The 26,046-nt window shown below is 46.0% G+C and overlaps 1 protein-coding gene across 1 annotated transcript in view; it reads right to left on the bottom strand.

Annotated features, from left to right (window-relative positions):
- The window catches only part of grin2da (glutamate receptor, ionotropic, N-methyl D-aspartate 2D, a), a 63,760-nt gene that overhangs the window by 15,086 nt on the left and 22,628 nt on the right, over window positions 1-26,046 (bottom strand). The window contains exons 5-16 of the mRNA XM_086137315.1: window positions 23,704-23,891; window positions 21,474-21,614; window positions 11,404-11,518; window positions 8,603-8,808; window positions 7,683-7,851; window positions 7,374-7,527; window positions 3,853-3,978; window positions 3,589-3,701; window positions 2,292-2,408; window positions 1,894-2,054; window positions 1,372-1,441; window positions 118-235 (exon numbers count right to left, since the gene is read on the bottom strand). Of these exons, the coding sequence (XP_085993441.1) occupies window positions 118-235; window positions 1,372-1,441; window positions 1,894-2,054; window positions 2,292-2,408; window positions 3,589-3,701; window positions 3,853-3,978; window positions 7,374-7,527; window positions 7,683-7,851; window positions 8,603-8,808; window positions 11,404-11,518; window positions 21,474-21,614; window positions 23,704-23,891 (1,678 nt within the window). The remainder of the gene's footprint in view (window positions 1-117; window positions 236-1,371; window positions 1,442-1,893; window positions 2,055-2,291; window positions 2,409-3,588; window positions 3,702-3,852; window positions 3,979-7,373; window positions 7,528-7,682; window positions 7,852-8,602; window positions 8,809-11,403; window positions 11,519-21,473; window positions 21,615-23,703; window positions 23,892-26,046) is intronic.

The following is a 26,046-nucleotide window of genomic DNA, read 5'->3' as shown; positions in this document are numbered from 1 at the left end:
CTTTTGTGGATAACTGCAAGCTGCCCGTGGATCTCCACAGACACGATTTCATCTTGTCTCAATTTGTTCCACTTTGCCGATCTGCTCTGGCAACCCACGCGAGGAAATGACCCTTACCGTCTCCCACGAGCTGCAGCAGCGCCAGGTCCAGCGGTCTCTTCCAACGGGAGTTCTTGTGCAGAGCGATGCCGTAGCCGGTGGTGGCGAACACTTTGCCGGAGCCGATGGTCATCACCTTGTGAAGAAAGAGCCATGCAATATGAGAGCCGCCTTTATGGGGGTCGTCAAATTGCGAGTGACACTGACACCATTTAGAGTTTTGTTCTCCCGTGTGACAAGGAGATCCAGATCTTCGGGTGGCTAACAATGAGATATATGCTCCCTTTGTTGGTCGGTTGGCGACATGGTTCATTCGTTAGTTGGTTTGGTCAGTCAATCAGTCTTTCAGTTACTGCCCCAGTTAGGTGGTTTGTCAGTCAGTTCATTCAGAAGTGAACTGATTGGTTAACGTTGTCATGAAGCAATCTTTCAGTTGCTTTATGTATTAGGTGGTTAGTTAGTGAGTCTAACGTTATTTATTTAGGCCAGGGGTCGGCAACCCAAAATGTTGAAAGAGCCATATAGGACAAAAAAAACTAAACGAAAAACAAATCTGTCTGGAGCCTCAAAAAAAGAAAAGCCTTCTATAAAAGTTACAATGAAGGAAACACATGCTGTATGTATGTAGGAGACTGGACTGTCAGTTTGTTATTCATTCCTTTGTTGTGTGTTCACAAACGCCCCCATAGAATTTATTTTGTGATTTTTTTGTTTTGGTGCATTATTTTCGCTTTTCTTAGTGTCAGTGAAGTGATCATTAATTTCCGTTTTTCGGAGGCTGTCTTTGAACGCCTCTCGAGTCGAACGAGAAGAGAGAAGGCACGGAGTCGGGCGCAGACGTGTCTGTGTTTGTCGAGACTGTTAAAAGCATCAATAAAGTGTACGTTTTTAAAAAACCAACACCACAGCTCTCCTTTTTTGGGGCTGCAACATGTATCTATATCTATTTGAGCTATATTAGCCCACTATCAAAGTCTTTTTCCATTTTCAAACATTTTTTATAAAGCTCCAGGGAGCCACTAGATGTCGCTAAAGAGCCGCATGCGGCTCTGGAGCCGCGTGTTGCCGACCCCCGATTTAGGCAGTTAGTCAATTTGTGAGTTTGTCAGTTACTTCGATACTATTCCGTCAGTCGGAGGGTCAATTATTTGGTACGGGAGGTGGGTCAGTCCATCGGTCAGGTCATTAGTCACTGTGTCGGGTGCTTCGTCAGTCTGACGGTCAGTCAGTCAGTTACTTTGTCAATTAGTGATGAGTCAGTTAGTTGGTCACCTTGCAGCCTTCATCCTTCCTGGCCATGTAGTTGAGCACAGCAGCGTCGTAGATGAAAGCATCCAGTTTACTGCAGCGGCACACACAAAAAAAAAAGCAGACAAACACGGGGGCGTGAATAAAAAAACAACTTGTCTGAGACCAGACCTCACCAAGGCCCAAGACAAGACCAAGACTTTTTGGAGCAGAGACTGAGTCAAGAACGAGATTGAGCCCAAATTGTGACAAAACAGACCACATTATGACTGGGATTTTGCCCAAGTTGGTCGGGATATGTTCAAGCATCCCCTGATGAGCGAGACCTGAGTAAAGATAGGTGATGGGGATGGTTATGAGGCTGGAAATAGACATGCTTCATAAACAGCCAATCAGGCGGTAAAGGAGTTCCCCATCAAGGAAGACGCTAGAAGAAGCCATTGAGTAACGAGAGCAGTCCAAGTATGTGAGAGAGTGACTCTTGCAGCTGCGTCTTGTAGCCTGAGTGGCAGCGGCTGGAAGCGTCTTTGGTGTGCCGTCACTCACCCCGTCTTCAGGTTGTCGATGGCCTCCTCCACGCCCTTCTGGTTGTTGCGGATCATGTACTGGTGCATGTTGGGATAGTTGGAGCGGATGTTTTCCTCCGTGCTGCCGTTGGGCACCGTGCCGAAGCGCAGGGGCGGGTACTGCTCAGTGGGCTGCTGGAACTGCGCAAAAAAAAAAAAAAAAGGGGGGGGGGCAAAACCCAGGACAAATTATGAGGATGAGAAAACGCAACTCATACGAGTGGTCACTTCCAAAATTCAATGTTCAAAAGGCAATCTAACAAAAACATTCGGCCCACGGAATCAAAATGTGACATATTTCACCAAAATATTTCCGCGCTTTGCTCCTTGAATATAACCGGGCAAAGTTAACTTCCAGAAGTTGCGCATGATTTTTACCTTCTTGTCAGAGAGTCCCGACACAGTGTCGATGTACTCCTCCTGGATCATGAAGGCGGCCAGGTTGGCGGTGTAGGACGCCAGGAAGATGACAGCGAAGAAGGCCCACACCAGGACCTGCGGGAACAGTCGGAGAAAGCAAACCAATAAACCGCTGACCATGAATTTTACTTCCACAAAGAGGAATCAGTGGTCAGACACCGGAAAGAAATTGCTCTGTGACATCGTCACTAAATCTACGAGTAAAAGAGCTCGCGGACTAAGGAGAAGGTGAGGATGCACAGCAAGTAGCCAATCAGGCTGATGTAGAGCCACGCCACGAAGAGCAGCAGCACGTAAAGCAGGCTCATCCTTACGTATAATCGAGGGTCATTGAGCGGGTTGACGCGTCACAGGTTGAACATGCTGCAAGGGTCGGTCGCCAGATGACATCGCAGCGAGACAGGGCTGACATGGAGCCGTGTCACACCTTAAATGATGTCACAAAGCGTGGGGACCGGGCCGTCCGTTTGAAAACCAGATCTATTGAAGCATCTTTATGCTGACAATTTGCGGATGATTCCACATCAAAGGACTTCACCGCAGCCTGACAATGAGGAGCAAGCAGTCCACTGTTTGGCGAATAGGCTAAAAAATGCCATCGAAAGGCTAACGGGAGAGTAGTAGTTTCTCTTTGTACGGGTCGGCGGCAAGTTTGCACGCGATGGGCGAGGAGCAATGATCCAAATTTGCCGAACAGCCACCTGCTTTTGCTCCAGCGGGCGGCTTGAAAACTCAAGCGAATGAGATGAGCTCGTCCCCCCCGTCGGTTCCTCATCAACGCTGTCAGGCTGCTTCTGAACTCGCCAAGCTAACTCTGGTACGCTTGCAAGTACAGTCATACCTCGGTTTTCGACCATAATCCGTTGCAGAAGGCTGTTCGAAAACCGATTTGTTCGAAAACCGAAAAAAACACTTTATTGAACACGTCCGCTCAAAATGGAACGCTACACGAGGAAGACACTTCCTCGTCTACCCGAGAAAGCGCCACTTCCTCGTGTAAGGAAGGCGAGAGGAGTCAAGTGGTGCATTCAAGTGCGCTCAGTTTGGTCGAGAACCGATTTTTGGTCGTAAACCGAGGCATAAAAAACACGAAATTTTTGGTCGAAAACCGATTTGGTCGAGAACAGAGACGTTCGAAAACCGACGTCTGACTGTAGTAGAAAAGGTCGTCTGACCTGCTTCGGAGTTTCACATCAATGGAATGAACAAATGGGGGGGGGGGGGGGGAGCTTGTTTGAAAAACCAACAAACTGACCATGATCTTGCTGGTGGTTCCTCGCGGGTTCTCTACAGGCACCGAGTTGTTGAAGACCAGCGCCCACAGGAGCCAAACCGACTTGCCGATGGTGAACTTTGAGCCGCCCGACTCTGAGACAAAAAAGGGAACAGGTCGCCTGAGGAAAGCTAGTTTTTCTGCCCGCTGTCACATGGACAATCACATGAAAGAAAACAACTCTTGAAGTCAACCTCGCACCCACGCTTGGCAACAAGACGACAAAAGGTGAGGTTGCCGTCTTACTTTTGGCGCTCTGCAGGCTGCGGTTGTAACCGACTGGGCTGAAGAACTCAAAGATGAAAACGGTGACGGCCACCACCGATAGACACATGACGAACATCATCACCCACACGGCTGGGCTGTAGGGCTCTGCAGCAACGACAACAACAACAACAGGTTTGCTTTCGGACACACCTTTCAGCAATGTGCTCATTCGGTAACTTCTGATGTTTGTGTGCCGATGGGCATCGTTATGTATAGCAGTGGTACCTCTACTTACGAACGTCTATTCATACGAAATTTTCAAGTTAGGAAACGCCTCAACAGAAAAATATTGTCTCTTGTTGCGAAAGAAATTTCAAGATACGAAAGGTAAAAATACACTATGGTTTGCTACTCGCAGCTCCGAGTTTCCTGAACGCAACATACTTATAGCTGCTCTGCCATTGGCTACGACCGAGCATCTTCTTGGGATCCTATTGGCTAAGAGGCACCTCTACTGCATGTGTCAATGGGTGCAGATCGATAGATCGGTGTCTATGCAGCGTCCTTGTCATTCGCCCCTCGGGCCATGAGGCATTCCGATAGCTTGACGTAAATGCGAATCACCCGGAAAAAGTGTTCCCCAGTCGGGCGATCGCTCTCTATGCTGATGTTTGCCTTGGACATTTTCGAAGGGCTGTTAAAAGCAAACATCCTTGGATCCGTTTTTTACAAAACTCCCGGCAAAAACCACCCCTGAGAGACAAAATGAACTAAAGAGGGCGAAAAATGATGAGGATGCCGTTAAAAATGAAATGACCATCATTTTTATTTTTTGCTCTATTCTTTGTTTTTTGCATGATGCACAACTCTCATTTATTGTGCACTAATCTAATTGTATGTATTTGTTTCATGTTTTGATGCATTTTATGCTTTAGAAAACATTTATGTCTGAATTTTGAGGGGGCTTGGAACGAATTAGGGCATTTACATGGAAAACGCGTCTCTACTTACAAAATTTCCTAGTCAAGAAATTTTTTCCAGAACCAATTAATTTCGTAAATAGAGGTACCACTGTAGTAGTACAGTACTTAAAACACATGACTGTGCATATTCAGTATTATAAGAAGAAAAGAAGAAAAAAACTAACTGGGATCCCATTTTTTGAGCAATGCGTGCATCGAGTATGGTGACGTGGTGCAGGTGAAGAGTTTTCATGAGCGCATGTGTGCGCGTGCGTGCATGCTTGGAAGTTGAGCGCGACATGAAGCAGTAATTCCTTGAAGTTGTTGGAGAGATTCGTTGAACGGGGGGTGGGGAAGGATTCCGCTTGGCTCTAATCGGATCAAACGCCACCTCGGAGACACAGAGGCACTCCGGTCTTGTTGCGACCTCCACCAAGGCACTAGAGGTCTCAAGTGTGTGTGTGGTATGTTTAGACAGAGACGCTCAGCAGGGATGAAGTCATGAAAAGCTTCTTAGTTGCACTTGATTGACGTTCTGGCATTAATACCAAGAATGGTAGGAGCCTCTTGCCTTCTGAGAGATGACTTGTAAATATTTACCTCGCTTGATTTCATACGGTGTTATTTTTATTTTTTATGAGTGAGCCTCGTAAAATGACTCATTAGTGGTGGGGCTTGAAGTCATGTTTACACAGTCACAAAGTGCCTTCTTTTTCAGTTTACGTCATTATTTATGAAAAGCGATGCTCATTAGCGAGCATGATGTTTTCCTTTTATCGAGTACAGCAAGACATTTATTGATTATTTTTTTTTAGATAGGTGTGATGACCTTGCTTTGAGATCACGGTGCAACCTGGGTAGGATTCATCCCTTGTGGGATGCATTCTAAGGGTGGTAAAGTATGTCTGAAGTAGAGTGCATCATAGATATGATATCGATTGTATTTAGATTTTTAATGGCATGACAGTCAATGCATGATATTCTTGTTGTTTTTCGGATGAGGATTTCTTCTCAATTGTTTGTTTTAGTTTTATTATTCTTGGTAGGCTGCGGCCTAGGTAGGTTGCATTCTGGGCAAGTCAGACATCTTTTTTTTTTTTAAGCCTTTGTAGCCCAACAAGCCACTGGTGGCACCCTTCAAGCCGTCCTTGTTTCCCCATGTCACCTGTGTCAGTCTTTGTATAAACCAAAAGTGTCCAACTCCAGTCCTATGCAGCAAGTTTTAAATGTCTCCCACCTCCAACACTAGATTTAAATAATCAGCTCATAAGCAAGCTCTGACAAGACTGTGATAACGATCCCGATCATTTGGATCGGGTGGAGGAAGACATCTAAAACCTGCTGGGCGGCGTCACATGGCGTGACCAAGGACTCCCGTGCACCCGCTCATGTCACCCCGCATAGCAGCTACATGAGCCGGCTGTGCCACCCCACCCCAGCCTCACCTGTGTGTCCCCACACCGCCTGCCGCGTGCAAACGTGTCATACGCAACCAAGAGTGAGTGGCGTTGAGCCCCGCGCCCGGCCCTCCAGTCATTCTTCTAATTAATAAACGGCGCGGCCATAAAATCAATTCAATGTGAATATCAAGACGCCACCGAGGGGCTTACTGGCTTAACGAGCTGACTGATGCCTGTCATTTGACTCGTTAACGAGGGGCGTCTCGTGAACGAGCACGCGTGAAAATACTTTTTAGCCCATTGGCTCGGCAGCCATCGATTTGGCGCCTCTGCCAGTTCCTGTCTCTGCCTGGCTAGCAACCTTCTAATCCTGTGAGCGCATGGATAGGTGGAATTACAGCAGCAAATGAAAACGAGTGGCTCATTTCCGTTGCCCGTGCGTCACTGCGGGAGTATTACTTCTTCACACTTATCTGCCGTAAAGCGCCGCGGGAGTCATGCATTCTTTGAGGGTGCTGCGCGACACGGGGGAGCGGGATGTGTCATCTGTGGCTGGAGGTGAAAATGACACCACCATTCAGGCTTTCTGCCTGAGTGTGGCCGCATGGAGCGCATGTCTGGATAATATCAGACTTGAAGTTAGCTTCCTTGGCGTTCGAAGTCGTCCGGCATAGCGGCTATGGATTCCTTTTAACAGCGCAAGGCACATAATCAATTGAAAGAAACGAGCAGTGTCACCCAATGTCAGCCTCAAGCCAACCATTTCAACCTGTGCTAGCTACCCGACAAGGCACCTGCGGCGCTCCAGACGCCACCTCCTGTACGTCACTCATCATCAGCTTTGCCCCCGCCCCACCCCTCCATTTTTGTTGGGTCGCTCCACAAACCACCTCTGTCACCCGTTTCGTACCTTACCTTACCTTAAAAGCAGCCGTGTCACCCCAAATATGCCTTGTGTCACCCTCCAAACCTACAGTCACTTGTGTCACCTGACATGCCAGCTGTGCCACCCTGCAACGCACCTGCCTGACCCGAACGGTCACTGGTGTCAGCAACAAGTCACCTCAGCCATGTCACCCCTGATTTCCCGTGGTGCTCCCTCACCATCACACCTGTCACCTCATGCCACCCTCTAGTATACGTCTGTTTCTCTACTCGTGCAACCTAAACATCATGTCGAGTTGTCAGCATAACACACCGAGAAAGGCCGAAGGCGACACGGTGCCGTTGCTACGGGAAACCATGACGCTGATGCCCGTCTCCACGAAGGGCACAGAAAACTCCACAACCTCTGACCGCTCCTCATTGATGGTAAGCGAACCGATGGCCATGTCCGCCCTGTTGGACACCACCTGTGGGAACGAGAAGGCACGGTTAGACGGCGGCCGAGGAAGTGGAAGTGGCTTTTGGCCAACAGGAAGTGTGCAGATTGACACCGCCGTGAGCATGATTTCTATTCGTACATACACTCACATGCACTTGCACGCACGTGCGATCGAGAACCGACCTCGCCCACCATGCCGTTCCATTCGCCGTCGATGTTCTTGCCGTGGCGTCCGTTGGTGACGAGGTAGAGGTCGTAGGTGAAGCCCACGATCTTGGCCAGCCTCTTGAGGACGTCGATGCAGAAGCCTTTGCAGCAATGCTTCATGGGAGACACGCCTTCCACCACCAGGCTGCAAGCCAAGCAACATTTTGAGGTCGCCCACTATGTAGTTCCCCTTAAAGTCCTCAAGGAATCCCCATACCAGAGTATTCGATTGCCATCCGTGGTGCATTACCCCAGGAACTTAATTTTTTAAAATTTTGCAGAGAATGAAGTGTCATTGCACATCCACTACAGTAGGTGGCAATGGCGGTCTCATTGTTAGAGTGTGCAATACATGTGCGCATACGCACAACACAGAGTAAAAGATATGAACACAGTGAACAAACCCTAAAGAGACACCAAGAGGGATAGAAAGAAAGATGGAGAGAGACTAAATAAATAAATAAAATCTGAATCAGAATCAAACTTAAATAAAGTTATGCTTTGTTGTACATTGATCTGTATTTCTTTATTTGGTTTTATTTAATGTTAAGTATACAACATAATAAAGAAGTGAACTATAGTGTCATGCCCGATATCTGGATTTTGGCTTGTTTTATTGCCACTTTTAGTCCATGTAGTTCCTTGGTGAGAACGTTACTTGTAAAAAGTGTAGCTCATTTGCTGCCATGGAGGCGAGATGATGGAGGCCGCGACAGATGAGTTAGCAGCCAAACGGCACCGTGTTTAGCCAGCCGAAGCTCATTGCTAAACTTGCTATCGCTAGCTGCTGCGGCACCTCGCTGGCTGCAGTTTACAGAAGCGGGCCATCGAAGTTTTTCGGGACATCTCTGTCGTTCAACTATAGGGAAAGACTTCAAATGTTATTCTTTGCCAACCTGGAGTTGAGGGGCATGCGGCAGGGTACCGAGTCGCGAATGCAGGAGCTGGTGCCGGGGTCGGCGGGCTCCACGATGACGAACGGTCGCTCCTCCAGCGTGACCACTCGCAAGTGCTGGGCGTCGTCCAACGGTTTGAGGAAGGAGCCGTAGCGCGACCACGGGTGGTAACGCAGCCGCAGGTGGCCGTTCTCCCACCAGCCCACCTGGCACGCAAACAGGCAAAACATGTTGCTCAGCCTTGTGTGAGCCTTGTGTGAGCCTTGCCTCTCGCGAAGCGCCACGTAACGCAACAGAACGCAACATGGTGTTTGTGTCAGAATAAAATCCTTTTGAATGAATTGGGAGATTCTTATGTGTTTATTATTACAGTGAAACTCCTCTACAACGAAACCTACATGGGCAAAAATACCTCCTAGTGTGAAAAAATCTTCATGCATTAACACCATTCCCACTCTCCTGCCCCCCTCCATACAACGAAAAAAAACCCTGTTGCGTTATACGAAATCTTTTTCTCTGCTCTTGCCTCGCGACGAGATTCACTACAACGAAGTCTAATCCAACAGCGACCTCTACTGCTTCGTTCGGAAATGGCAACAGCAACCACCACATTGGTTGACACATTCGCAGTAGTCCAGGAAGTATTTGTTATTGTTAGTTTCAGATGCAGCAAGAACGTTGCATTGCTAAAATGGCGACAAAACAGACCTTTGGATGTCAAGCAGTTCAGACAAGAAAAGCTCTGACGCTGGAAGAGAGGGTAAAAGTGATCAAAATGAAAGACGGAGGAAGCAAAATAAAAGACATTATCCAAGACATTGATGTAAGTGAAAGTGAATGCTGGTCGTAAATTTCACAATTTCGTTCCCTTTTTTCTTTCTACACAGACAATATGAAGTGTCAAATAAGTGTATGCTAATACTTATGCACTATTAAAATAATAATAAAGAAATAAAATAAAATAAAAAAAGAGTACACATACGTTTGTGTGTGTGTGTGTGTGTGTTTACATCTGAGATCAAATTTGCTCCAGTGAAAAAACCCCTGTTGTGAAAAATTTCTTGCTGCAAACATGATTTCGTTGTAGAGGAGTTTCACTGTATTCAATTCATTTGTTCTTTTCTTTATTTTTTTAATCATTATTCATTTATTCCTGAATCTTCAATTGGTTTGGTTAATTTTTCCCCGTTGCTTTTTTCAATTAAAGAATAAAGCAGTGGAAGAATAAGTCTTTCATTTGTTTGACTTGAGGATAAACTTTCAGAATAATGATTTGTCATTTTCCAATTCGAGCCAACCTTAATATTTTCAGTTTGCCTTTTCTCATCAGTTCAGTATTCTTTATTTAGGGATATTATTCTCTGATGTGTTTCTAGTTCTTTAATGTATTCTGCTATAATTAACTAAGTATTCGTGACTCACTTGATCATTGTTGATTTATTATTGTTTAATATGTGACTGTAATATCAGTACTCTCAAATCCTAAATTTGGTTCATTGAGTTTTCAATGGGTTTATTTTTCTTTAGTGTGACTTAGGTCCCTTGAAAGGTGCACTGTACATTTAAGCCGCTGTCATCATCATTGTATGTCTAATTCTTGAATGAGTGTGTCCTAACACAAGAGTAACACTTTCATATGACACGCTAAAGTTCCAAATGATGAGGTTAAACAAAGGAGCTCATAGGACAGAATCAAATAAAGTCCTAATAAAAAGAAAGAGAACATGACGATGATGATGAAGTGGATGCTGGGACTGCAATTGTAAAAGTTTGCAAAGGTGATGAAGAGGAAGATAAAAAGAGGGCGAGAGAAAGACGACGAGAAAAACAGGAAGAGATAAAAATAAACTGCCTTTTTGCTCAGCCGTCAAACGAGGACATTCATTTTGAATCGGACGCTCACATTTCCTCGACCGGAGTCAGGTCGGTCGCGCTTTTCCGTCTCTCACGTTTGATCGTTCAAGTTCGGCTCGGGAAGCACAAAAGAAGCGACGGGGAAAAACAAGATCACAACAGCGGCGCTTCTGTTTGCTTTCAACTCAGCAGATGGGCTCATTGGGTCCTATGACGCCGACGCCGCTCTTCCTCATACAGTGGTACCTCTACTTACGAAAGTCTCTTCATACGAAATGTTCAAGTGACGAAACGCCTCAACAGGAAAATAATGCCTCGTTACGAAAAAAACCCACGTGGGCTACTACTCGCAGCTCCCGAGTTTCCTGAACGCAACATACTTATTGCTGCTCTGCCATTGGCTATTCCCGAGCATCAGCCTGGCGTCCCATTGGCTAAGAGGGACTTCGACCGTATGTGTGTATCTGTGTAGATAGATAAATAGATAGATCTGTGTCTATGCAGCATCCTCATCATTCACCCCTCGGGTCATGAGGCTTTCCGATAGTTTTACGTAAATGTGAATCACCCAGAAAAAGTGTTCCCCAGTCGGACGATCGCTCTCTATGCTGATGTGACCCACCTAACCCCCCAACTAACCAACCAAGCCACTGACTAAATAATTGTCAATAAATCCAATCACTTGACTAACGAAGTGACTAACCAACCAATCATCACCGAACCAACCATCCGACCAACCTATTGCCCAAATGGCCAATCAATCAAATGGCTAATCAATCCGTCAATTTACCATCAATCAATTTATTCACCGACAAGCTTTCTCCGCCCCCAAGATTGTGTCGTTCCATTGATGAAAGCCGAGTGGTTATGCAGCTGACTGGTAAATTGACCCGCGATGAGGACGTGTTTTAAGGGAGCATGAAAATGTGTGCCGTCGCGGCACTCACCTCTTCCCAGCCACGCCCGTTGTTGTATGAGATAACATCCAGCAGCGGGTTGGACAGGTAGCCATCGTTGTTGAATGAGTAGTCCCGCCCCCCAATGGAGATGTTGGTGAAGTATCTGAAAACAAAGAAACCGCCCCAAAAAAGAAAAAAAAAATCTTAAACAGTGGACTTAAACAAAACAAACACCAGAAATGCCTTTGAAGTGATTTGGGAGTCCAAAATGTTCTTATGTCCCGCCGAACACATTTCATGGTTTTGTCAGACATATGGAAACATATCTATAATCAATACAACACGTATTTTCATGAAAATTAACTCTTTTCATTCCACAAGACATACATGTACGTCTTCTTAAAATTAGGCCCCGCCTACCAAGGACGTACTTGTACGTCTAAGTCTTTTTTTGCGTCATAGAGGGGAGGAGGGTCTGATGCAATCTGTAAATGAAAATAAGCAGTTTGCATTGTAAATCATGTAAAAAAGAGACCAGTAGGTGGCAGTGGTGCCTCACGTGCTTGAAATGCATGCTTTTACAAAAAACACCTTTTCTCCGTTTTTTGCCCAGGAATTGCCATTTTCATGAAACTGAGCCATTTTGTAATGCCGATTGCTGAAGAATGGAAGAACATTTTTTTTTTGTGCTGAAAGAAGAGAGTCCAAACTTTATATTGGTAGGCTTCATGTTTATATAGCATTAGAACCAAATATTCTATGGGGCTTGCAAGATCAATCAAAATCCAGTAAAACGCCGGGATTGAGGGGGTTGCTCCAGTGAAAATGGCTGCGATTGAATGAGTTAAATGGGGATTAAAAAAAATTTAAAAATTGGGGGGGGGGGGGGGGGAGAATCAGTTACCGCAACACGCACGATGACCTCATCGATTGGCCATCAATGAGTCGATCAGCCGATTGCTATTTCACCCAGCCGCAGGCAAGCATTTTTTGTCATCGGGGCTTCCAGCCGAAAAGGTGCTCTAACGCTCGCCGCATGACTAAGGCGCACTTGGGCGAGGGACTGGGACTGCCCTTTGGTGGTGTGAAAGAGTTGTGCCGTCATGTCCTTCATTGACTTTGTCACATTTGGCTAATCGGGCTCAAAATGGGCCCCGCTTATCACAATGTGTACGTTTCCTTTTGTTTACAGATTGTGAACAGCCACTGACATTTTCTCATGTGCCCAAAAGAGGTTCCTCGGTGCTTCCGCCGCACCGCCGCCAATAATGACGACGACCACGATGATTTTGCCAGAACCCAGAGCTGATGGTGCGGAATAGCGTTTGGGGTTGGCCGCTGTTTGCCTACGGATGCGCTCCGGTGGCATGGGAGGCCCCAATTGGCCAATAGAGACGAACGAGCAGAATACCGAATGAGGTAAACCGAGGACAGCTGAGGAAGGACATGAAACTCTGTTTCAGTTTTACAGCCGACCTCTGAGGCCCTTCTCGCGCCTGCTGCCTTCCTGCGACCAGTCAGCAGCGTGAGTCAAAAGGACTGGATGTAAGCAGCCAATTGCAGGGCGTAGAAACAATCCACAATGTTTAAAAAAAAAATGTTGCTTTCCTAAGTGCATCAAAGCAGGAGATTGATCTTGACATCATCTCACTGAGGAGACAAAATGACGTCCCTCGCTGCTCATTAAGGCGTCCGCCTCGTCTTGCTCACATCTGTCGTGTTGTCGTGCGTGCGTCTTTGTGCATTGGCTCGCTGTGTGCGTGCGTGCCTGCGCTCCGCTCTTCCTACCCGCCCCCCTTTGTCAAAAACTTCACCTTGGCGCCGTCACGTTTCTTGCGCGCGGTTGTCCTTCATGCGGTGAGCACGAAATGCACGTTGTGGGCGCAGTTCCTCACTCGGCCTGAAGGAGGCCGCTCGTAAAAGAAAGGAAAGGGAAATCGCATCGCGTGTTGATTTCTAACCCCTGGACACATGCGGGGAGTCACAACCGCTGTATAAGAATTTGCATCTAGATCCAGACACTTCCATTAGCCTCCGCAGACTTGAACCACTTTGTAACGGATGGACAGACAACCCGATAGGACAGACGCTTCCAAAACTCTTGGGCACATTTTGACATTGAATATCTCGGAAACTATTAACTCATTCACTCCCAAAGACGTTTTTAAACGTCTTTTCAGACTTGGTCCAGAATTGGCTGGTATTGAATGAGATAAGGATATAAAAACGCATCTGGTAAATTCAGAAAGCTGGTCATCTCAATTTTTACATGGAATGTTCAACGTGAGCACCATTGGTCACACGACACACATCAAGCCGATCAAATTCAGCAAGTCAAATTCTTGCCAAACGCGTCCCAGCATTGCATTGTCAATGGTTGCAACAGCTTCTGTTTTTCGTCCCGTTCTTTTAGCTGGGCATAAGCACCCATAAGTTATGAATTTACCGTGCCATCTCAACTATGGACTTCATCTCTGGTGGCTCCTTTCCGAATTTTCTGCCAAATGCACGTTGAACAACAGTCCATGGTTCAGTTTTTGCAAATTCAAGCACACAAAAAGCATTTTCTGGTTGATTGAACGCCATTACTGGGTCTGAAAAGAAATTTTAAAAAAATCAATAGCCTTACGAAATACTTAATGTAATTAGCTTTAAAATGGCACAACTTTTATCTTACTACCATTCATAGTTAAGGAGATATGGGGACTTCAAATGTGCCCAAGACTTTTGGAACACCCTGTATTTGAATAGATGTCAGCAGCAGGATGGGCGAGGATCGATACCAGGTATCAGGTTCAAACCGGCGTTATTTCAAGTTATCGGTAGTTGGCACTACGCTGCAGCGGTTCAATATGTTCACAAATAGTGTGTGTCAAAAACAAAGTTCGCTTGTTCGCGGTTATTTGTCATTCATATTCATTAAATGTGATCACTTAGAAGCATTGATGCTGTCGGTGATCGGTATTGGTGAGATTGCTGATACTCGTAGTACTATCGGTTTGGAGTAAAGGTGGTCTCGAGCTAAACATTCCTAGAAAACTTCCACAAACTTGCCAAGACTTTGTGTATAATTCGCATGGATTTTCAGTGTTTTTTTTTTCTTTCTTCTTCTTTCCGGCGACAGTTTTCAACAATGGTGTCGATCCAAAACAATCTTCCCAAAGTGGTGGGATGAATGTGCTGCTTTCGGGGCACAGAATCAATGCAGGGCTATTATTACCAAGTCACGTGATGGCACAGCGACTCGTTGAGATGTGCCGTCTTCTTCGCGAGCTGCGCTTTTGTCGACTAAATGCTTTGCTGGTGCTCAATAAAACTCATCTGGCCGCCTTTTCGTTTTTCTTTCCTTCCCTCTGCTTTCCCGGTGGCACGTTTTGTGCTCGGCCCCATTGGCAGAGGGAGCCTTTGTCCTGCTGTTCTTCTTCTCTCACTTGGCGCGCGCGCGCGCACGCGACCTCACGGTATCTGAATGGTCTGCGGCACCCCGAAAAAATAAATGAATAAATAAATAAATGCCTCAAACTTTTCAGAAAAAGATTTGAGACAGGAAAAAAAAAATTGTGAGGATCCCACAGGGGTCAATTTCAAGGGCAAATTATTGGTCAAATGGTCGAATTACTAAATGATGGATTCCTTGTTGAATCCCGTTTCCAACAAGACCCGATTTGTGAAGATGGACCCCGTAGTTCCAAGGATGAAAGGAAGACATCCACACGCCAATTTTGTCTGAAAATTTGATAGACTGCGGATCCCAAAGCCTTGCTTCAATTGATCTAAAATTTGAGATTTAGTGTTATGCCATCACTTTCATCAAGTACCGTATTTTCCACACTAAAAGGCGCACCGGATTATGAGGCGCACCTTCAATGAATGGCCTATTTTGTAATTTTTTTTCATATAATGGATGCACCGCATTATAAGACGCAATCTACAATGCATCCAGTAGATAGAGCTATGGTCAAGGAAATGCCAACAGAAGACTACACTCCACCACAGCCTGATTTATATAGCGATGATCAGATGTCAGTAAAATGTATTTAATAAAGCAGCGACACTTTGTTCTTGGTTATACTGTTTGGTGCTTTCCACCGCCTTTGTTACCGATTTGTCTTACTGTTTATTGTGCATGTTAAATTGCTCCATGTACAGCACTTTGTGTGCAGCGATGGCTGTTTGAAAGTGCTCTATAAAAATAGTTGACTTGACTTGACTTGACACAATTCACTTCACCAACAGCAAGTTAGAACATTGACTGTTTAACGTTGAACTCTCTTGCCGCTGCTCTATTTCCGTGTTCAACTGCGAAACCTTAAGTTTGAACTCTGCGTTGTAAGCATGTCTCTAGCAAGGAGCCATTTTGGGGTCGACATAATACCGTAATGAGCATACACAAGGCGCATCGGATTTTAAGGCACGCTGTGAGCTTTTAGGAAAATGGAAGGCTTTTAGGTGCGCCTTTTAGTGCGGAAAATACGGTACGGCGAGGTTCATTCAAATTCGGTTGGTTCAACCCACTGGCCAATTTGGCATCCGGGCAGAAATTTTGGTGGACAGGATGCGCAAAAAACTGAAACTGAACAGGAAGTGGGCATTTTAGTTTTGATGACACGAGGCAATGAGAAATATTTGGATTGCGACAGAAACAAGCACAATTTGTCCCTCTGGGGATCAGTTTTAGATTGCCTTCTCTTATCTGAGCCGTGATTTTTTTTTCTTTGGGGGGGGGGGGGGGGGTATGTCCCAAACAAACACTTCCGCATCCATCACTCTCTGTGTTTCTCTGAGGCCATTTTTCACCGCCATCCACTTTTGTACTTGTTCTTGTCGCTTGTTTTTCATTCAGGCTTATTGAATCAAGCACCCCCACCTCCATCCGCCCTCTACCTGCAGCCTCGCTCCGTCCATTCTTCTTCCTTCCACTTTGCTCTCCAGCACATCTCTGCGGACGAATGCGATTCATGGTTTTGCATGCCAATTGGGGAATCGTATGCGTGGACGAGCTCAGGCAGGGAGGCGCCAAGGAGAGGAGGTGAGGAAGGAAGAACGAGAAGAAGGGCATGGCGCTGATTCCAGAGGCTCATTTTAGGAAGAGATGCGAACAGTAACTCGAGCTGCGGGAGCGTCAAAAGCGGATTAATCGCCAACGACCACGTTGCTCCGTGTGAATTTTGTTTGTCTTTTGCAGTCAGAATTTTGGATATTGTTTTGATTTGATCGAGAGGAGCCAGATGAGGTGGCTCGGGCATCTAATTAGGATGCCTCCTGGACGCCTCCATGGTGAGGTGTTCTGGGCATGTCCCACTGGCAGGAGACCCCTAGGACGACCCAGGACACGCTGGAGAGACTATGTCACCTAGCTGGCCTGGGAACACCTCGGGATCCGCCAGGAAGAGCTCGAAGAAGTGGCTGGGGAGATGGAAGTCTGAGCTTCCCTCTTAAAGCTGCTGCCCCCGCGACCCGACCCCGGCTAAGCGGTGGAAAATGGATAGATGGTTTTGATTGAAAACTTTGTTTGAATTTTTGTCTCGAGTGCCATGCCAGTGTGCATTGTGTTGATTTGAAAGGCGTGCCAGTTGTCACTTCCTCTCTATTAGGTTGAATTTTTATCAAGCGATAAGATCAAGAAGCCTGTTCTTTCCATGACGTCCCAACGGTCCATTTTATCGAGCGCTTATCCGTGCTGACTTTGGGCAAGAGATGGGGTACACCAGATAGACCGGTCGCCAGCCGGCTGCAGGACGCATGCAGACCAACAATAGAGCGGTTGGTTGCCAGTCGATGCTCGGCCACATAGACAAAATATTTCCTGGTCATCAGCTAGTGTCAGAAACATCAAGAGATATACAAAGGACTGGTCGCCTGACCATCCAATCGCATGGCACAGAAAGACGGCACAGCATCCCACTGACAGTGTTTGTTTCGGAAGAGACATTTCCCAGGCTTTCATACACAGAAGCCCCCTGCCCAATAGACAAATGCCAACCACTATGTTGCTCAGTGCAAACACTGGGAGAACATGCAAAATGACTCACAGGCAAGCCAGAGCCAAGATTTGAACCCGGAACCTCAAAACTTTGAGGCTCACGCGCTAACCAGGAGGTCTGAATGATATCCTGTCTTTGTTCAATTGTTGTTTTTTTACACCAGCAGTGCCCAAACAAGACTCCATGAAAGCCTGAAGCTTTTCCGCACAGCTGGCTGGCTGGCTGACGTGAAAACAACTTTTGGATGTTACCGCCGCAGGTGTATTGCACGCCACCGCTCGCCCACCGCCCCCTCGAGGCGCCGCGTTAGCCACACGCTAAGTGGCCGGCTGTCAGGAGCCCAGACGCATCCGTCCGTCCGCTGGCATTGTTGTGAAAGCTGGCGCACGCTCCCCGGGCGCCATTCACAAGTCTCGTTGGCGCTAATGGAGGCCAACAGCCAAGGTGCGGGGATTCGAGTGGTTTGATTTCCAGCTTGGCTAAAAATCCTGCAAGACTCTGTGTCTTGAACTTGGTTGAAAATGCTGCCGCTCGCTTAACTGTACGTCCAGTAAAAGAGAAGGACATACCTGGGCACAAGAATGGAAGTTCAAGCTTACCTTACATATGACTTGGGCATATATGAATTGCGCTCACGTTTGACCAATTAGCAACACGCTAGCGCAAGCGTAATGGGGGACATTTGATGCGGACCATCGCTCATCGTTTCTCCCTCAGCTTGGCACGCGTGCGCTTCCTATTACGCTTGTAAATAAACCAGCTTCATGTGCAGCGTGAGCACGAGCGGGGCACGTTGCCACGGCAACACAGTGGCTGGGGTATGTGGGAGGTGAAGAAGAAATTGGCAAGATGGAAGCACTCGGAATGAAAAAAGGCAGGAGGTAGATGATGGAGGGAGAAGGCAGACGAACCGGAGAAGGAGAAAACCCCCAGATGAAGATAACGCCTTCTAAGGGTAGGTCAACTGCCACATTTTCTTGACAATAATATGGTCTATGCGCCTCCACGAGTCTAAACATGCCATTCTGATTCATATTGTGTTTGTGGGCGACAAGTTAAGCAGGAAAGGCCACCCATCTTCTGGGGGTTCGATTCCCGGCCACCGCGACCGTGTCAAAGTGTCCTTGAACAAGACACTGAACCCCCAATCACTCCTGATGCCGCATCATCAGTAGCTACGAGTGCTTTGAAGCGCTTTGAATACCCGAGGTAGAAACCCACTCTACAAGTGACAGCCCATTTACCCGTTTTCTGAAGCCGAGCCCCAAGCGACTGTGATGTCATTTTCAGTTGACGGCTAGTGGCAAAATGGCCGCCCCACTGAGATGGCCAAAAACGATTTTGGATTTTACTGTTCAACTCATATTCCACAAACTCATTGAGGCGCATTGAACTTATTATTGCCAAGAACATTTTGGGGTTGACTTTCCCTTTAAAGATGTTCAAGTGATCAAAAGAAACGCTAGACAGTGAAACTCCTCGACAACGAAACCTACGTTGGCGAAAATACCCCCTAGTGTGAAAAAATCTTCATACATTAACACCATTCCCACTTTCCTGCCCCACATACAACAAAAAAAAAAACCCTGTTGCGTGATACGAAATCTTTTTCTCTGATCTTGTCTCGCGACGAGATTCACTACAACGAAGTCTAATCCAACAGCGACCTCTACTGCTTCATTGGGAAACAGCAACAGCAACCACCACACTGGTTTACACATGGCAGTTGTCCAGGAAGTATTTGTTATTGTTAGTTTCAGACGCGGCAAGAACGTTGCATTGCTAAAATGACTACAAAATGGACCTTTGGATGTTAAGCAGCTAAGACAAGAAGAGCTCTGACGCTGGAAGAGAGGGTAAAAGTGATCAAAATGAAAGACGGAGGAAGCAAAATAAAAGACATTATCCAGAAATTGATGTAAGTGAAAGTGAATGCTAATCGTAAATTTCACAATTTCTTTCCCTTTTTTCTTTCTACACTGACTATGTCAAGTGTCAAATAAGTGTGTGCTCATACTTATGCACTTATGGAATAAAAATAAAGAGTACACATTAGTGTGTGTGTGTGTGTGTGTGTGTGTGTTTACATCTGAGATCAAATTTGCTACAGTGAAAAAAACCCTGTTGTGAAAAATGTCTTGCTGCAAACATGATTTCGTTGTAGAGGAGTTTCACTGTACGGCGCCTGTGTCGAATAAAGCGTCTTCAGCGCAGTACGACAACCATTGCATTTAGTGTCACAAAATCGCTGTGTGTGGATTTCCATGTATTATTTAAGTGATGATTTATGTATTGTGTACAGTGTTCCCTCGCTACTTTTCACCTTGGCAGATTCAGTCTAGTGTGCAGCAATGCTGGTCATACAAAGTAGTCGTAGTAGTCCGTAGTCCTACTACGAGTACCGGGAACCTGAGACCCCTGCTTGTGGTTGTGCGGTAGTAGCAGTGGAAGTAGTAGCACTTGCATTACGACTACAAATAGATGTCGAAGTATCACTTTGCACAACCGTCTCCCCCCTCCCTGCGTGTTTCTGCCTTGTCTGTCCGTCCGCATCATTTCCAGCTGCTTTGCTGCTCTTTCCTCCTCACACCTTTGTCCTCTGCACCCGAGGGCTGCCGTCCACCCCCGCGACTCCTCCCACTCCCCCCACCCGGGTCAAACAAAACCTCGCGGAGGCTATTTTCATTTCAGCCTCCGTGTTTCAAAGGCAGGACAGGCGGACCAAACCTAGGCCGTTTTGCACCTGATTACTATTTCTGATAATATCACAACTACGACTACTACTACTCCTACTCGTACCGCCACTATGTGTAAACGAGCATTTATTCAATATCCAGCTTGAGAGCCATGCACCACTCCACTCTTTGCCATCACGAGTCAAGCAATTCAATGCACCAGCAGAAAAAGTCATGTTTCTGGCACTACTACTGGCCAATTTTAGCCCTCGAGTGCACAATTCAACCTTACGGGGCTGCACTATTAACACTAGCAGGTCCAACTAGTCAGCACGTGTCACACACTAGTCGCCTCCTTATTGACGATATCATACAAGTGGTCCATTTATTCAAGATCCTGGGTCGTAACCTTAAGGTGCATGTACTAAAGCATTTTTGATGCCACAAGGCAATGAGACAATTCAGCACATGAGTGCCAAAGGACACTAGTAGAATGTCACTAGTTACATTTTTCCATGACTGTACAATCGTTCTGCCTCCGTTTTTACGCACCTGGACTTGTGCAGTTTTCATCGATGAATTTTTTTTTTTCGCCATTTTTTTTTCACGCATTCATTCTTGCAACTCTGCATACAGAAAAAATATGCGAACCCTTTGGAATTCCCTGGATTTCTGAATAAATTGGTCATAAAATGTGTTCTGATCTTCATCTCAGTCACAATTGACAAACAGTCTGCTTGAATTAATACCACACGAACAATATGTTCTCATGTGTTTTTATTGAACACACCATGTAAACATTGACCGTGCGTGGTGGAAAAAGTAAGCGAGCCCTTGGGTTTAATGACTGGTTGACCCTCCTTTGGCAGCAACAACCTCAACCCAATGTTTCGTGGAGTAACGGACAGGAGGAATCTTGGACCATTCCTCTTGACAAAACTGTTTCGGTGGACTGATGGACATCAAGGCTTTTGGAGATACTTTTGGAACCCTTCCCAGCTTTATGCAGGTCAACAATCCTTAATCGTAGGTCTTCTGAGAGCTCTTTTGTGCGAGGCAGCGTTCACCTCAGACAATGCGTCTTGAGAATAGCAAACTCCAAACTGATGTGTGTGGGGTTTTTTTTTTATTCGGCAGGGCAGCCTTACCCAACACCTTCAATCTCATCTTATTGATTGGACTCCATGTTGCTGACTTCTGACTCCAATTAGCTCATTAGCCTAAGGGTTCACATGCTTTTTTCCACCCCGCATTGTGAATGCTTACATGGTGTTCAGTAAAAAAAAAACACGAGAACATCTAATTGTTTGTGTGGTCAAGCAGACTGTGTTAGTCTATTGTATTCCCCCATCCAGACAGATGGAAAAAAGCACACTTGAAATTGGAAAAAAAAAAATCGCTGATCCGCCGGCAGATGTGTCACGGAGCAGTGCAAACGTGCAGACGGCCTGGCGCTCACCTGATCCTCTCGCCCACTCGCTGCGTTCGGTTGCCGTCGTTGTGGCAGTTCCCCGTGTAGTGAGCCCGGCCGGCGGAGCCCTGGTCGCGCCACAGCGCCACGGCGCCGTGGGTCAGCACCGACACGCCCTTGGCGATGCGCCTGCAGGGGCCGACAGAGACACGTCAACGGAACACTCGGACCAGAGATGCGCATGGTAAGCAGAGCTGCAAGGGTAGCGGCAATTACCATGAGCTTTTGGTGAGAGCGTTATACCGTCATATTTGTGGTTCAGCATTGGCTCGCTTTGTGCTCAGAACAAAGGGATACAACTATTTAGTGAATGAGGAGCATCATTTCGATAAATGTTGTGCTTTGCCAGCATCCTGTGGTATTTTGGTGTTATGGAACTAAGTTAATGAAAGTTGAGGAGATTCATCCGGGAAAAAAATTAATGCTTTGCCCCATCTTCCTTCCCTCTTGGTGTCAGGGTGCTATGCTGAAGCGAAATGAGAAGCTTCATTTAGACCAGGGGTCGGCAACCCAAAATGTTGAAAGAGCCATATCGTACAAAAAAACCCAAAAAACAAATATGTCTGGAGCCGCAAAAAAATAAAAGCCTTCTATAAAACTTACAATGAAGGAAACACGTGCTGTATGTATGTAGGAGACTGGACTGTCTCAGAATTGTTTGTTATTCATTCCTTTGTTGTGTGTTCACAAACACCCCTATAGAATTTATTTTGTAATTTCCTCGCTTGAATTTTTTGTTTTGGCGAATTATTTTCGCTTTTCTTAGTGTCAGTGAAGTGATCATTAATTTCCATTTTTCCGAGGCTGTCTTTGAACGCCTCTCGAGTCGAACGAGAGAAGGCACAGAGTCGGACGCAGACGTGTCTGTTATTGTCGAGACTGTTAAAAGCATAAATAAAGTGTACGTTTAAAAACACAACACCACAGCTCTCCTTTTTTGGGGCTGCAACATGTATCTATATCTATTTGAGCTATATTAGCCTACTATTAAAATATTTTTCCATTTTCAAGCATTTTTTTATAAAGCTCCAGGGAGCCACTAGATGCCGCTAAAGAGCCGCATGCGGCTCTGGAGCCGCGTGTTGCCGACCCCCGATTTAGACAAAAGTAGCACGTTGCCAAGATCTTGTGGAATCTTGGTGCCAAGGAACGTGCCGCCTCCGCTGACCGGCTGACCGGCTCAAGAGGCTTTTTCGCAGCAGCCTAGCGTGAAAGGACACACCGGGGGGGCCGTGGCGATGCCTCGTATGACAAAGCCATCGGTGCACTTCACAAGCGGGCCCCACCCGCGACCCCTCCACAATTACAATTACTTCATGTCAGAGACCCAATTGACACAACAGGAGTCCTTTGTCTCACATGAACAAACACGTCGGACGGCCACTCGCTCCCAACGACACAGGGAGGGAAAAAAAAGGAAAGGCAAAGGGTCTCCCGCTCGTGAATTTTGTTTGTCTTCACGCCGAGTTTATTTCTCACTCATGGATTTTTCAAAGCACCCCAGCCACACGAAGGCCGCGGTAAACAATGCTTGTCGTCAACTCGCTTTCACCGTGATGCGCAAAAGACCACGACTATGCATTCACGCGGGTTTTATTCAGTTGCTGCTTGTGCTTAAGGGCCACGTTTAAATTTACATTTTTTTAAATGTTTGAATACAGACGGACTTATTTGTAGATGAACTTGTAAAAAGAAATAAAATCAACTTCATTTCGGTGCTAAAATTATTCTCGTTTTATGCCTTGGTAAAGTCAGAACATTTTAACATGCAAAACCGTTTTAATCTTTTTGCCAATTATAATATAGAAAAATATTCTTAAAATGGAAAACAATAGAAGCTACATGTATTTATGTCATACAAATTTATGAATATTCAATCTTTATGGAAAATGGTAGACATTTAAAATGTTTTTATTTCGTCACGTCAAATGTTTTGTTCAGTTACTATTAGAAAAAAAATTGCAAATCTGTAAAATTTTACACATTCACTCTATCATCAAATTAATGAATGACATGAATTGATTTAAGTAGTCATCATCATAATCTGTAAAGCGCTTTGTTGCAGCTGCAGGTGGTGTGAGAGCGCTACGCAGTATAAATAAACATGTATTGTGTATTGCATCATCCAATACAAAAACATGCCGTTCACGTTTGTTGCCATTTGAAACACGCACGGCTCACACACACGCAAGCACCAGCGGAAGAAGGAGTGCAGTACCTGCGAGGCTCATCCCTCCATCCCTGAGGCCGGATGGCGAACAAGGCCTTGGGCAGCCCCTCCAAACCCAGCCCAGACAGCGCCGGGCCCACGGCGAACCACATGTGACTGGGGCCCGCCTGACCTGACGCCCAGGCCGCGCGAAACACAAGCTCCGCCTCCTCCAGCGAGCAGTACAGCAGACGAACCTACGCCACATAGACACGGGGCCACTTGAAAACGCTGCGTCACCTTCCGCTTACGGTCACTTGAAAATGAAAAAGTGCGGGAAAAATTTTCAGGTTACACTGGTGGGCGAAAGGCAGATTTCTCTCAAATATTGAGAAACTGGGAAGTAACCCCCCCCCCCGCCCCCCCTCCTCACTGCACTCACTTGCTGCAAAGTGAAATGACACTGTGACTGGGAGACAGTCGAGAGGATCACAGTGCATTTGGGTTCCACTTGCTGGGAAATGTGAGATTTATTTCAAATACAGTCACGCTTAAAAGCTTCATGGTGCACTTGTTTTCGGTGAAAGCGCTGCGCTGCATTCAGGTAACACTTGCAGGAAGATGAAATAGTGCTGCGGGGACTTGTTTAAAACAGTGACAGGTGAAAGCGTCACGTGCATTCAGGTTCCACTGGGCGAGAAATAACATTTGTTTTGTTTTTTCCAAGCCGAGTTGAAAGCGCCGTGCCGCATTCGGGTTACCCTTGTGGCAAAATGAAATGACACCGGAAAGGATTGTTTCACTAACAGTGACTCTTGAAAGCATCACCGGGATTCGGGCTCCACTTTCAGGCAAATGAGAGATTTGTTTTAAATACAGTGGCACCCGAAAGCACCGCGCTGCATTTAGGTATCATTAAGAACTGAGATGACACTGGAGAGACTTGATTCAAATATGTGAGAGCACCGCACTGCTTTCGGTTCACCCTTGTTGAAAAATGAGATCTCCGTTATAAAAACTGGGATACTTGAATGCATCACGCTGCATTCCAGTTCCGTTTGCTGGAAAATGACAGATTTATTTCAGTGACACTTGAAAGCTTTGTGCTGAATTCAGGCGCCACTCGCTAATGACAACGGAGAGATTCGTTTCAAAGACAGGCGACAATTGAAAGCATCGTGCGGCATTCGGGGGTCACTTACAACAAAATAAACAACACTGGAGAGACAAACACACACGAGGACTCGACACTCGAAAGAACCGCACATCATTCAGGCTTCACAAATTTTTGCGATGCGCTGGGCTCACATCAAGAATGGGACTATTGCTACATTTTACACCTCTGACTGTAAAAGAAAAAAAATGTATCACACACAAATATCAAGAGAGCGAAGAGAGGATGAAGTGTTTTATTGATCTAAGATCAATGGCTACGGCCCTCAGGGATCTGTCCCGGAGCCATTTCTATTTTCCTACTTCATCTGCGCACGTGTCAAAGAAAAAGAGATGTTCTGTCGATGCAGAAGCCCGGTGAATATTCAAAAGTGTGTGTGTGTGGGGGGGGGGGGCAGGGGGGGTGTGACGTCCTGGACAATCAACCGTTCTCCACGGTTCATAAAAGAAGAACATGTTACAATAAAACTACGTGACGTTCAATAAAGTACACAAGCAGCACGCGAGAAAGTCATTATTTGGCAATAATGGGGGGGTGTACATTTTCGCACACGGCGCACTTCATCTTGATTCATTTGCTGCCGCTGCAGAGACAGGGCCGCCAACACCATAAATTATTCAGCGCAACAATTAAACGTCTGATTAAAAAGAAGAGCGACAAAACCGATGAAAGCCGCGAGGATGACGACGATGATTGCTTCATTCATTATTCATTCCATTCACCCTCTCCGTCAGCCATCATCATTTCATCCACTCATGCTGCAGCTTTCATCATTTTTTACTCTCATTTGGAGTTCTTCAGTGCATTCATTCAGTAGTTCATCCACCCGGTCTTTCATTCATTCATAATGGCATGCATTCATTTCGGATTTCATCCGTCTACCAATTATCGATCCATCATTCGCCAATTTCAATTCATGCATTAGCAATTAAACCCATCCTTTCATATAAGTGTCCATTTTGATCCATTCATCTGTCAGCTATCCGTCAAGTTTATGGAGCTGTCATTTTATCCATCCATCCGTTGATCCATTTTATCCATCATCCACAACTTCATCCATCCATCAGTTCATCCATCCATCCGTAGTCGAATGGCTCACAACTGCATCAAACTCCATCCTTTCCCACTTTGCAGTCATCATTTCATCACAAATAGCATTTTGCCGTTTGTCGAATTTCTGTTCTGAACACTCGCAAATCAAAGTTCAAGACGCGTTCATGCGTTTTGGTTGGCGCGGC

The sequence above is a fragment of the Hippocampus guttulatus genome, chromosome 18 (assembly GCF_054856545.1).
Source record: "Hippocampus guttulatus isolate MCC_2025c chromosome 18, RoL_Hgut_1.0, whole genome shotgun sequence".
Lineage (NCBI taxonomy): Eukaryota > Metazoa > Chordata > Actinopteri > Syngnathiformes > Syngnathidae > Hippocampus > Hippocampus guttulatus.
This window is presented reverse-complemented; position numbering and strand designations above follow the sequence as displayed.